The 14,348-nt window shown below is 29.8% G+C and overlaps 2 protein-coding genes across 3 annotated transcripts in view; one reads left to right on the top strand and one right to left on the bottom strand.

The window, feature by feature from the left end:
• Positions 1-14,348, top strand: part of LOC142334157 (transmembrane protein 107-like) — a 373,793-nt gene that overhangs the window by 124,562 nt on the left and 234,883 nt on the right. For both annotated transcript variants that reach the window (XM_075381945.1, XM_075381946.1), the window contains exon 2: positions 9,906-10,025. The gene's annotated coding sequence lies outside the window, so the exon portion shown is untranslated. The remainder of the gene's footprint in view (positions 1-9,905; positions 10,026-14,348) is intronic.
• LOC142334041 (uncharacterized) lies at positions 6,330-6,695 on the bottom strand. Its single transcript, XM_075381707.1, has one exon. The coding sequence runs from the start codon at positions 6,693-6,695 to the stop codon at positions 6,330-6,332; it is 366 nt and encodes a 121-aa protein (XP_075237822.1).

Genomic DNA, 14,348 nt, shown 5'->3' with positions numbered 1-14,348 from the left:
CCACACATCTCAGGTATGGTCGAACTGAGAATGTACAAGACTACACTTCATTCACACTCATACATATCATCCTCATTCATCCTCTGAAGTATTATCTAAACGGTAGTTACCGGAGGCTAAACAGGAAAAAGAAAGAAAAGATGGGATTCTGAAAGCGTCAATCGTGCATTGATGCGGTGTATACACTACGAATGGTTTTTTAAGAGACTTCGAGAATTTAATTGTTCCTTATATTATTGTGGATTGGAAAAAGACCTTCGACAACGTTTATGGATCTATGATATGGAATATAATATTGGATAATGGCTATCCAGAACATCGTGTTACATTTATTGCTAATTTATATTCCAAAACGACTATTATGATTGACGCGGGAAGTTGAGGATATGCAAGGGTCTTCGACAAGGTTTTCCAACGTCAACAAATTCGTCATCTAGAACTTATAGTTATAGGTGATTTTCGATGTTTATTGTATGAGGGTAAGTCAATTATTATCCGCAATTTAGTTATATTTTTATTTATGTTGGTAGTACTGTCGTGTTGCGTAGATGACGCTTGCGTGGTTTAATTGTTGTTATGTCTGCCCAAGTTTGATGCTGCTAGGTTAGTTCCATTATCGCTGCCATGCCGTTAACCATGGCTTCTCCGCTTTCTGTTTGCACCAAAGAAGAGAAACGTTCATTGATCTGTTTTTTTTTGTGGTCGAAAAGTGTATCAGGGGCCGAAATTCACCGAAGACTTTCGGTACAGTACGGAAACAGTGTGTTGCCACAACAGAGTGTCTAAGAATGTGTTGAAAGATTCAAAAATGGTCGCACAAGTGTTACGCACGACGAAGGATCCGGACGACCGTCTTCCGCCACAAATGAGGAAAACATTGAACGTGCACGTGATATGGTTTTCTTAGACAGACGAGTAATTATCGATGAATTAGCACATCGTCTGCAAATTAATCACGGTTCTGCCTACGAAATCATCCACAACAGACTTGGGTTTCATAAAGTCTGTGAAAGATGGGTTCCAAAACAACTCACACAGTCGCATAAACAAACGCGCTTGGATATCTGGCAAAAAATATTTTGGATCGCTATGGTAACGGACGGGACATCTTCTTAGACAGAATCATCACCGGTGACGAAACACGGATACTTCATTACGAGCCGGAGAGTAAACGACAGAGTATGGAATGGAAACATCCAAATTCGCCCTGCAAAAAAAAGGTTCAAGATCCAACTGTCCGCAGGAAAACTGACGCTTACGGTTTTTTGGGACTCACAAGGCCCAGTACTGGAACATTATGAGGAAAGAGGCACGACAATAAACAGTGCGCGTTACAGTGAGATGCTTACTGCCAAGCTGAAGCCTGCAATTCGAAGCAAACGCCAAGAACTGCTGTCGAAAGGTGTTGTGTTGTTGCACGACAATGCCCGGACACATACTGCTGAAACGCTCCAGAAACTCAACTTTGAAGTACCGACTCATCCTCCGTACAGACCTGATCTTGTCCCTTCTGACTACCACTTGTTTGGTCCACTCAAAGAGGCATTAAGGGGCCGTCGATTTACCTCGGACGAAACAGTTAAAGAAGCGGTGCATTCGTGGCTCGCAGCTCAACCGAAAACCTTCTTTTATGAGGACATCAGGAAGCTTGTGCAACAATGGACCAAGTGCGTTGAAATGCAAGGGGACTATGTTGAAAAATTATGTACATGTAAGTTTCCTATTTGTATTGCAATAAAATGTATAACTACATTGGGGATAATAATTGACTTACCGTCGTATATCTGGATGAGCTAATATCTATTTGGCAAGGTAGAGTTGACTCCTATGTACATCTTGAACAAGTTTTTTTTTAACTTTTTAAGGTTTGATAATGATACAGTGATTGTACAGGAAAGCGAAGACAATTTGCAAATGACAGTTCATCTTCACCAACTCCTCAGTAAAGAATTCAACATGAAACTTTCACAGCAAAATTCCTAAAGTTATGATCTTTTGCGGAAAACGACCTTACGCCCTTGCCTTCCAGGATTGTCATCGATGGGGAAGTTCTGGAACAGATGGGAGACTTCAAATATCTGGGATATGATCCGTCTTCGATCATGAACAAGATATAAATAGAAAGTTGATTAAATTTAATGCGGTTTGTGGTTTGATATATAACTCTGAAAGGTCAGACCAGGAAGGATACCCAAATTAAATTTTATAAATCAATTACCATTAATTTACTTAATTAATTATGGTAGTGAAGTGTAGACCAAGAGAAAATCGGATATTCCCGTGTACAAACGGAGGAGATCAAGTTCATCCAAAGAGTGAAGGGTTTTATGGGAAAAGATCGTATTAATGTGACAGGATAATCGTATTTGCGAAGATAAGTTACAATCAATCAAAGAAACAATCAGATGATACCGAGAAAGATGTACGATTCACCTGTTATGAATGTTTCAACATACTTAGGTTGCCATTACATGAAATTATGTTCATATAATTCATGGCTCATAATTTCATAGAAAGAAGAGATGTAGGCAGACCGAAACGTCAGTGGGTACTGAAACAGGCTAATCAAGTCTAAACCGTGAAAGGGGATGAAGAACAAGAAAAATTGTGGGCCCCCTGTATTAAAAAGGCTTTTTTTACTTTTACGCATATAAAAATAAGTTTCAACCATTGATAATTCAGAATTGCAAAAATACAATTTTTGATATTGAATGATCTCTTAGCCAACGGGGTATAATTGGGTAAAATGTATGTTAAAAAGATGTAGCCTAAAGCGGTAAAAGTAAATTAAAAAAAAAAATACAGCTATAATTTAAAATAAATTCAAATTTGATTTTTTAGAAAGATTTTTTTTTTACTTGTACGGATCGCGAAAAATTTCGGTTTTCAGATTTCAACGGAAATATCCATTTTGACCATACCTGAATCCATTTTGAATAGTTTCGGCGTGATATCTGTATGTATTTACGTATATATATCTCACATAACTCAAAAACGATTAGCCGTAGGATGTTGAAATTTTGTATTTACGATTGTTATAACATCTAGTTGTGCACTTCCACTTTTGATTGCAATCGACTGGACCAAAAATGTACAAAAAAGCCCAAACTCAAAATAATTTAGATTTTGGAATTTTTCTTAACTGCAGTAATAAACCCTTATTGAGAGTTTTTCAACGATATATCATAAGTGTTACTTATTTTTATTGGTTCCAGAGTTATAGCCAAATAAAACTTTAATTAATGAAATATGTGGTACTTACAAGTGGAAGGCACATCGGTTCGAATCCGACTTCATTATTTTAACTTTTTTTTTATTTAGATATATTGAATTATTAATAATTATAACCCTCTGATTGTAAAAAAAAACGTTTACAAGAAATAATAATTCAATAATAACAATAACAAATTTTAAAAAATAGAAAAAATATCGCAAGTTACTAATGAAATAAAATTTTACGTACTTTTCATTTAAAAAAAAATGTATATGTATAAGCGTACAAGGAAGTTACGTGATGACCACATCAGATTTTTTTCGTGAATGTAGTAGATATTTGGGGATAAATTAAACATAAGAATAAACTTTTAAAAATATATATATATATATATTTGCATGATTCGCGACATAAGTTTGTCCGTGGGATATGGAAATTGAATTTTTTAGCGTATGAAAAATACCTGATCGGAATCGAACCAGAGGTCTCCTGATGAAAAGCCAAGACGCTATCATTCCGTGGAGTTTATTTTTTTATAACATATTTTATTGGATTTTTTTAATTTAACATACATAGTAAACGTCGAAAAATCAAAAAGATTTCTCGGTAGATATTTTTTTGGAGGTGGAAAAGCCTTTTATAAAACCATCGATTTTTTTTAATTTCAACGATTTTTTAGTTAATTTAAACGTAAAATAATAATTTTTTATCATCATAAATTAATCCTCACCCCAAAAAAAGAAATTTAGATAATTTTTTTCACGTATAATTATTTTTCCAGTATGTAATAATAAATAATAATCGATTCTAGGAAAGTATTACAACTTTATTGTCAGTTTTTTTTTTTTAATTTTCTCTTGAACCAGTACGTAAAATCTTATAAAATAATTTGTATTTAATTCATAATTATTATTATTAATGAAAACATAGAACTTTAATTGTAATCAATACAGACAGATAAATAATGAAGTGAAAATAACGTATTATTTTTGTGAACTAGTACGGTGTAGGCTAACAGTGTTGTATATAATAATTCGCTTAACATACTATAGTGTTGTCTTAGGTTAGGTTAGGTTAGGTTCTTAGTACAGGTTAAATCTCAGCATGATTATTATTATTATTATTATAACTTCTAGAATCTCTCACTCAAATGTATTTCTTTATAACTGTGTTTAATATTTATTTGTATGCTACAGTGATCTTTAAACTGGTTTGAACTGGTTTATAAACATTTGATTAAACGTTAAACGTTTATATATCTGCAACAACAAAAAAATCAAACCGGTTTTTTATTAGCAATTTGAATTTTTTTTCATGTATAATTAATATTAAATTAAATTACTATAAAAGAAAAGTGTAAGTAGTTTATTCTACTTATTATTATATAGTTATTATTTTTTTTAATAAAATTTTATTTTGTTCTTTGGATATTATTATTTTTAAAAAGGAAAGTCAATACATTTTTTTTTATTTTCAGTACTATTTTCTGTTATTTTATTCTATTAATATAGACTATATTATTTGATAAAACACCCAATCCTAATTACAATTTCATAGTATATGAAACATGTGAAATCTGACCAGGATTTGAACCCAGAACTTTTCTGATGAAAATCATAAATATTACCACTCTATCATGAAGGTCAATAGATTTTATAATATCTCTAATATATAAATGCAAAAGTTTGTAGTGGTCTGCCTATTTGCAACAGCATTAGCAACAACAACCACCTGACCGATTACTTTTAATTTTGCAGGATTCATTCGTGTTATCCTAGGGAAGGTTTTATACCATAGATCAAGGACCCTAATCCCCTTGGGGGTAAAGTTATTAATTTTTCCTTTTGAACAATGACCTGATATCATTTTTGATTTCCATTCTTGATATAAAAATAATAGACTATAAATTTTATAAAATATTTGATTATCCATTTTCTACCTTGATTCCTTCTTGAGATATAAGGTATTCTAGAATAATGGAAATTCATTCATTCATAGTGTTCTGCTATTTGACCAGATTCTGTCATGGCTGCTGCTGTCCACCTTGTGTTTTTCTTTGCTAACCTCTTTGTTTCAACATATTTTCCTTTTCCATAATCCTCATCATCTGAAAAATCTCTTTTTTCCTCTTCCTTTATTTCCATTCACCAAGCCTTCTATCGCATCCACTAATAAAAAACACCTTCTATAAGGTATTCTAGAATAATGGAAATTCATTCATTCATAGTGTTCTGCTATTTGACCAGATTCTGTCATGGCTGCGGCTCTCCACCTTGTGTTATTCTTTGCTAACCTCTTTGTTTCAACATATTTTCCTTTTCCATAATCCTCATCATCTGAAAAATCTCTTTTTTCCTCTTCCTTTATTTCCATTCACCAAGCCTTCTATCGCATCCACTAATAAAAACACCTTCTTCTCATAAAATGTTCTAGCCAGTTCCTTTTCCTTATACTCAATCAAATTTCCAGTTCTTTCCGATTCTCTTAATACTTCATTTGTTACATGGTCTTGCCATCTATCATTTATCATTCTGTACCACGCGCACATCTCGAAAACCTCAATTTGTTTTCTGTCTGCTTTTCTCATCATTCATGTTTCAGCTCCATAAAACATCACACTTACAAAAAAAATTTTTCATTAATCTCTTCCTTAACGCTAAGTTTAACTTTCCACATAGAAGTCTTCCCTTCTTATTAAATGCTTGCTTATTTCTTGATACTCTTGTTTAATTTCTACTGTTCAACTCAGATCATAAATTATAAAACTCGTTAAGTACTAGAAGTTCTTCACCTGCTCTAAAACTTCATTTCCTACCTTAATCCTCTCTTCTTTTCCACTTAATATCATATATTTTATCTTCTTTTTCTTTATCCTCATACACTGACTTTGGCAAACTTCATTTAAGTCATCAAACATTTCATTTAGTTTACTTGGGCTGTCATCAGCAAAACATATACATTCTGTTCTTCTTCCCTCGATTTTTATTCCTTATTTCCCATTCAGATAGCATTTAATTATTTCTTCTAGATATATTCGGTGACATGTAACATCTCTGACTCCCCTTCCAACCCGTATCCTTCCTGTCATTTCTTCTCTTACCCTCACTTTTTTTGTTTACTTATAGTACAGCTCTTTTATTATGCACCTCTTTTTCCAGTCAACTCCCTTCTTTTCCAAATCTAGCAGTAATTTATTCCATCTAACTCTGTCAAACGCCTCCTGTAGGTCAACAAATTCAACATACACTCTCCACCTTCTTTCCATGTGTCTCTGACCTATTACTCTTAGCAGCCCTATAGCGTCAGTTGTTCCAACATCTCTTCTAAAACCATACTGTTCTTCCTCAATACTGTCATCTGATGTATTATATATCCTCTTAATTAAAACCCTTAATAATACCTTAGTTGCATGTAATATTACACTAATCATTCTATGTTCTTCACACTTCTTTGTATTTCTTTTCTTTTCTATTAGTACCATTATTGTATCCTGAAAGTCCTCTGGCTACTTTTCTTCGGAAAGTCTTCCAGAAGGACAAGCAAAGCGAGCCCTGACCTAGTAATATAGGAAAGTTTTTTTTTTCTTAAATCGATATTTTGAAGTTTTCTGTAACGAAAAATCTTGTTTTAAAAATTTTTTAAGTAAATGTATACTAGCATTTATTAAATTTTTAGAAGGCATGAGTTTATTTGATAACAATTAAGTCATTATACAACCAGATAGGAATAGTTCTAGTTTTGATGATGATTTTACAGATCTTAAGTATGGATTTAAGAATCCAATTTTAACCGATAGAATCATAAAGGCTCTATAAATGGATGGAATCTATAAGGATAAATGGATGATCTTGCCACAATATTGTTAGTGCTATCTTCGAAGCTACTCTAGTGTAGAATGTTGTTCCAGTTTCATTTTTGTCTACAATTATTTCCTTCTGCAGCACTGTGAAGTGCTACAACTGTTATCCCTTGTATAATAGATGATCAACATTACAATAATACAATTATTATTACAATAATAATTAGATTTAATGAAAATTTCATTTCTTTTCTTTACTTTTCAACCCTCATTTTTTCCCATAATTAAAACTATGATCACAACATTAAATACAATAATTGTTAAAAATTTCAGCTACAGATTAAACTGTTATTATTCAATTATATATATTTTTACACAATCAAATATCTACATCTGTTGCTCGCTTAATATAGATGTAGTGAATATTTTATATTACCTCCTCTATATTTTTTCTTTTGACTGGTACTGTATAATAGCTGGCAATAGATGATAATAAATTTTGCAGCATGTAGAAAATGTCTTACCAGACCAGGATTCGAACCCAGAACCTCCAGATGAAAGGTAGAGACTCTATCCCTTTGCCATTGAGATTAGAGAGAGTATATTGTAACAGTAGTGTTTTTATATAATCTATTAACTTAAGTTGTGGAACATTGGTTGTATAATGGGAAAACGAAATAAAAACAGGATACTGTGTATGTAATTTACAGTCATTTTTTTAGGATTTATTCAAAGAAATTGTTAATTATAATTATTACATAAAAGGTAACAAGATTTAATACATATGAAACTCCTTTTTTCCATCTTCTGGTTTGTATGATACAATTCTTGAAAAAAAAACAAAAGCTTTTCTTTTGTGATATATACTACAGTATATACACTTCAACAAAAATGCATCTTGTAATCTATATTTAACATATAAGTATCGCCTAACTGATAACAAACAAAGGTTTTATTAAAGGGAAGTATGATTTCTCATTCATGCATAATTCTTTTTTTACTGTATTTTAGCATCAGTAGCATGTTTGTCATGAGTATTTAATTGATCTTAGTTTTTTATTTAGGTAGATTTCATAATAAAGCTAACTATTGTAATGGATACTATAATTCGACTTCCAGAAAATTTCCATATATTTTACATCCATACATTTTACATCCCCCAGACCCAAAAATCATCATCAGCACAAACGTTTTTATATATATATTCACTTTCTTGTGGACAAGATAACTTCCAAAATTTTGCGCCAATCACTTTCATATTGATACATAAAATATAATGACCCAAAATCTCAATCAAGTTCGTTAATGAGCAAAATCGAAACATGGTGGTGGAAATGGGGAGTTTTAAAAAAAAAAACAAAATATCACTATAACTTTTTTATAAAGTAAAATATTAAATACGTTTAAAGTTCCTATTATTCTTTGGATAAGGGTATAAAACCTATCTAAGTAAATTTTTTTTATATCACCAACCATTGGTCCAGAGAGTTGAAAAAATGGGGTTTCAAAGACCCCATCATACCTCACTTAATAGGCACAGTATCGAATCGGTTTAAAGTGATCATTAGTCTTCTAAACATTACCTAAAACTTTTGTCTGTTACAATTTTTGATATGACCAACCCTTACGGCAAGAGATAACCAAAATGTTGCTAGAATTTTAAGATGTGGCTTGTGGAATGCTAAACATGTGAAACTTTTTTCACATGCAACTATTGTTGTATTGAGTAAATTTGAAGTTTTTCTTAACTGTGTTTTATCCTCTAATAAGCATCAGTGAAATCTACATCTGCCTTCTGGCGTGTCGAAAGGGATTTTTTTAATTATATGAAGGAATATAACACTGAACTTGTCTAATTTGTTAATAAATACTTACATAAAAGTTTTTTTAATATGTATTTTTTTTTTTTTTAATTTTATAAAAATGTAACATTATACAGAACTATATTTGTATTGATTAAATTTAAACATTATTTAGTTTTCTGGTGATCAGTTACTTGTGACTGATTTTATTGGGCTGTTCTAGTAGTTAACTCGTCGCAAATCAGCTTATTTTGAAGTCGAGAGTTCTAAGGTCCTAATAAAGGTTACCTAATATGGATATCCATATCCTAATATGGATTTGAATACTTGATCATGGATACCGGTGTTCTTTGGTGGTTTGGTTTCAATTGTAGATCTGAATGTACAGAAAGGAATGGTCAACCTGAAATTGTACAAGACTACACTTCATTTACATTCATGCATATCATCCTTATTCATCCATCCTCTGAAGTAATACTTTACAGTCATTCTGGAGGCTAAACGCAAAAAGAGAGAGTTTGATGCAATTACTAATTAATTTTATTCTTTGTTGATTTTTTAAAATTACACTTAGAATGAGCTTTTATAACATTTGAATCCATTTTTACATGTATATATTCTGTATGTACTAACATATATTCTAAATAAAAATGCCCAGATCTCATGAAAGATTGTAGGTAGAATATGCTCATGTATAAATAAACTTAGTGAAATATTTCTTTGTTTAATAGCATAGTTTCTTCTTTATATATATTACTTTTTCTTATATTTGAACCTTTTTTCTTTTTTTTTTTTTTAGACTGGATTTAGCAAAACCTTCATTTTATCCGTACTAAAGATCTGAGAACAAATGAAAAGAATTATCCGTGATGTATTTTGGTAGGAGGCTCTAGCTATCTTTATACCTGATCGTTAATTATTCAGAATTTTGTTTAATTCTATAAAGTAAATGAACTTATCATCATACCTTTTGCTTACTTCACCTCACCTAGGATTTATATAATATCTGATATATTAGATAAGGATGAAACCAATTTTAAAGATGATAAGTCATATAAATACATAATTAATATATTAATTTTTATTTCAGGTTCGCCGAGAGTAAAGGAGGAATTTAAGTAGTCCCAGCTGGATTATTATCCAGCTGTATTCCATCTGTATAAATTAAATAACATCTAAAAAGAATTGAACAACATCTTCAACACTGAATGTAAGTAAAATTAAATATATAAATTATTTTAAGTTATATTAAATTTTTATAAACATTATTGGGCAATATAACTCAATTTTTATTGATGAGGGTTTCAAATGTTTTTCTGCATCTTCAGTAGAAAAAATATGATCTTTTAGAAAATATGGTGGATGTTTAGTATATTTGCGTATATTCTTTAGATGTGTTTTTTCATTCATTGAACTGTTGTTAATTGTTTTATTTAATTATTGTGTTTGCTTATTTTCAGTGTATGAATTATGATTTTATGAATTTAATTAGGTTTTATTATATGTATCTTATTAAAAATCTTTTCTACTTTTAAACTGTTTTTGATAATTATTAAATTAAATAAAATATCCCACATATGAAGTTTTTATAATCAGAAAAATAATCAAAATAATTTTTTTTATTTTTAAATTTATTGTTTTGCTGAAATAAGAATAGAAATTTTTACTTTTATTGTATGAACAGACACACAGATCTACTTTCATAATTTAACAAATTTTCTGACAGTTCCACTAAAATACCATTAATAATATCTAATTTTACATAAATATATGTAGTTGTTAATGAAGTTGGAAAATAACATACATACACCAATCTGATCAGTTTGATGGTGGTTATCAGGCAATCTCAATACAAAAGTACAGTACAATAAAAAATCTGAGCAAAAAAGTTTTTATAACAAACAGTAATATGTTGAGCATTGAAAGTTCTACGAACTTTCAAAAATTTTAAGATTAATATTGGTTATTTTTCAATTTCAATCCATTTGAGTTAGATTCACCAGAACTAGACAAGAGCCAAGTTTCAAATGTTTGAAGTTTAATGTTTTAAAAACAAAACTATAAAAATTTCTATTTTTGGGGATGAGGAGTTGATGGAAATGGAAGTTTTTCTTATTTTTACTTTTATACATGTCTGAATAAATTTTTCTTATGGTCAAAATTGTAGTCATTCTTATCACCTCACTTTTTTGTCCAATTTTTAAAACAACCATATACTGGGTGATTCAAAAAAGGACTTCACAACTCTTAATTAAAAATTTATTGATATACCTTAAAGATTCGGTTAAGGTCTTGTTTCATAGATTTCAAGTTTGTCACCCAACATTCATTTGGTTCAATATGGCTTCCATTTATAATGCGGCATACATCTCACCTGAAGTCAATTTCATTCCAGACTGTTGCTAGCAATTTGTGCGTTACCTCTGCAGCTATGGCATTAATTCAAAGTCTTAGCTAACAAGATCAGCTGGCAAAGGTGGTACATAAGCCCAACCTTTAATGAAACCCCACAAAAAATAATCTAGCAGGGTCAAATCTGGGGAACTAGATGGCTATGCAATTCGTCCTTCATGACCAGTTCACCAACCTGGAATCAAGTATGAAGAAAATTTTGGACTTTTAGACGGTGGTGAGGTGTGAGGTAGTGCCCCATCTTGGTGATAGTAATGGTGTCCGTCTTGGTCATCATTATTAGAACATTTTGAATCATGTTCAGGTAAACGATACCATTTATCATTGTCTCGTGGAAGAAGAGCAGGCCGTACAGTCTTTGTTTGTTTGCTTAGGGCACAAAAACCATTGACCTTAGGGCTATCACGAATGTGCTGCAAAATTTCATGAGGGTTTTCACTACCCTATATTCGGTTGTTATGTCTTATTAAATTTAGATTAGGACATCTTGTTATATAATGAACTTTTTTGTCTTTTAATGCCTGTATTCCCAGTTTTCTGAAGTTACGCGAATGGGATTTAGTAGAATTTTTAGATCCTTTGTGAAGTCAACTTACAAACTGGAATACGCAGGAATTTTGTAATATGTAAAAAATAACATATTTAATCAGGATTTAAACGTGGAACATCTTTGGATAAATATTAAGACACTATCAGTATGCCACAAAATGTAAAAATGTAAATAAATGTATGCCACTATCTATGTAAACAAATGTGTGTTACATCTGTACAATGCCAAAGTAGCAATATTTGGTAATAGTTTTTTGTCTTTTTTTTATTTGGTAATAGATTTTGTTACGTATTTATAAAATTATATTTTATTTATTAAATTTTAATGTATAAAAGTTATACAAAAAAAAATTGCATAAATTTTTAATAATATATTCAAATTATATTATTAAAAAAATATTTGTAGTTAATAAAAACAACACCAGATGGTGTTGATTGAAGTTAATTATATAAATAAACGGTTATGAATAATATTATTTTTTAGACACAACAAATAATGTAACCTGATTTAGAAGTACATAAATGCATTAATAAATAATTAAAAACAATTTACCTTGAATTATTTTTTGCAGTTAATTATTTTAATATTAACATAGTCTATTAATCTAGATAACATTTATATTTACATAAATTTTTGTATAGATATATATGTAGAATGTACCATAAACTTGTTTTACCAAGAAAAGAAAAATAAAACAGAAATTTAACGTTGAATATCATGATTCATGATAACACATAAAAATTTTTAAAAAATGACGTATAAATGATTTATTCTCACATTAATGTAACTTCTTCTAAAAGTTTTTTTAAGCTAATTATCTACGCATCTTCTTTTGTGAAGTTTTGATAATACTTTTTTAAAAAGGTTATGAAAACCCTGAATAATGTAATCGAATAAAATATTTTATATTTATTGAGTTTGTTTTTGTTTGCATATTATTTTGATCAAATTTTTATCTTTATTACAAGACATAAACAAAGTACATAAGATTATTTAACAAATTAACAGCAGCTCAGGAGAATACAAATTGTGTAGTGATAGTTCTAAATACTGAGTGAAAAAAATTGGATACAGATTAAATTATAAATACATACAGGCAGACACAAAACTGTAGAATAATGGTTCTCAAACTTCTTTTATATACGTATCGCTTATGTGAATTACAGATCAGTACCATATCATTAAACTATTAAATAGTATGTCTTTAGGATAACAATAGAGTTTTATATCAGAATGGTAAAGGAATAAAACAAAAGGAACTGTTCCCAACATTTGCTTTGATGGTACATTTGCAAAACCTTGATGAGATCAGTATACAGAATTAATTATAAAATAAAAAATAGAAATGATGAAATTCCATATTAATTATTTTAAAAATATATATTATTATTATGCTTTTACGGCCAACATGGGACCACTTAAGTCAATTTTAGTTGGATCTTTTCTGAGAAAAGCATGTTATTTTACTCTTCCGAGCTGCCCAGTATTTCTTCATTCGTTCAGATCTTGCTTTCTTTTCTTCATCTGTAAACACCCTCTTCGTTGTATTTTGTCGTTTGTCTGTCTTTTGTTTAAACCTAATGCTTTTGTCTTTTAGCTTTGTAATTTTTACCGTTTTATTCTGTAGGTCAGTCAGGGAAATTCCCAATTCTTTCATATCTTCTCTAATTTCTTTGATCCATCCTACTTCTAGCTTTTGGAACCAGAGCTTTTCAATGATATTTCTTGACAGTCTTGTTTTCGTTGTCCTTATGAGATGACCAAAGAAAGAGATTCTTTTTTTCCGCATAGTATATATTTCTATATTTCTCGGTACACCAAAAATATATATATTATAGTTAATATACAAAAAACCGCTTACCAACAATTGAATTCAATGTTATCAAGCACTTTCAGAATTAAATTCAATCTTCAGGAACTCTCATATTCATCCTATTACAACTTCACGTGTAATTTGTAAAAAAATTATGATATTTGCATAAAAACATAACAGTTGGTCGTCATATATTTTTAAATTACGTCAACGTAAACATCCTATCAATTTGGTATACTCAACTGTTGTCTTTTTGTATATTAACTATAATTATATACTTATACCAACGAGCCATACTTAAAAAAATTATTATAAATAAATACATTATTGAAAAATTTATTTCATTCTCATAACTATCACTTTACTTTGAATTTTGAGAATGGAGGTACTTTTTAAGAATATTAGAGTGACACTGCTAGGAAGAGCAGAAAATAGAACTCAAATTAATTATGATAATCCTAGCAGAAATATAAAACATTATGAAAATAAATATATTAGGTAAATATATAAAAATAATAAATTTTAAAAATAAATACAATATAGATTACAATTTAGATATTACTAAAAATTATTTGAATATGTATTTATGAATGTTGCGTGGGATGTAGAACAAGTTTTTTTAATTTTATTTTTTAAAAATCATTTTTTCAAAAATCATCTATAGAAATAATATTTATTTTGTTATAAAAAAAAAATGTTTATTTAATTTAGATCATTCTCGGGTGGAAACATTTTTTAAATATTTTGATAATTTATTA

This window comes from Lycorma delicatula, chromosome 13 (genome assembly GCF_047948215.1).
Source record: "Lycorma delicatula isolate Av1 chromosome 13, ASM4794821v1, whole genome shotgun sequence".
NCBI classification, from domain to species: domain Eukaryota; kingdom Metazoa; phylum Arthropoda; class Insecta; order Hemiptera; family Fulgoridae; genus Lycorma; species Lycorma delicatula.
Note: the sequence above shows the minus strand (reverse complement) of the source record. Positions and strands in the feature narration are given on the sequence as shown.

Coding starts and splice junctions, on each gene's coding strand:
- LOC142334041 (XM_075381707.1), bottom strand. CDS start 6,695: ATGGTACTAATAGAAAAGAAAAGAAATACAAAGAAGTGTGAAGAACAT.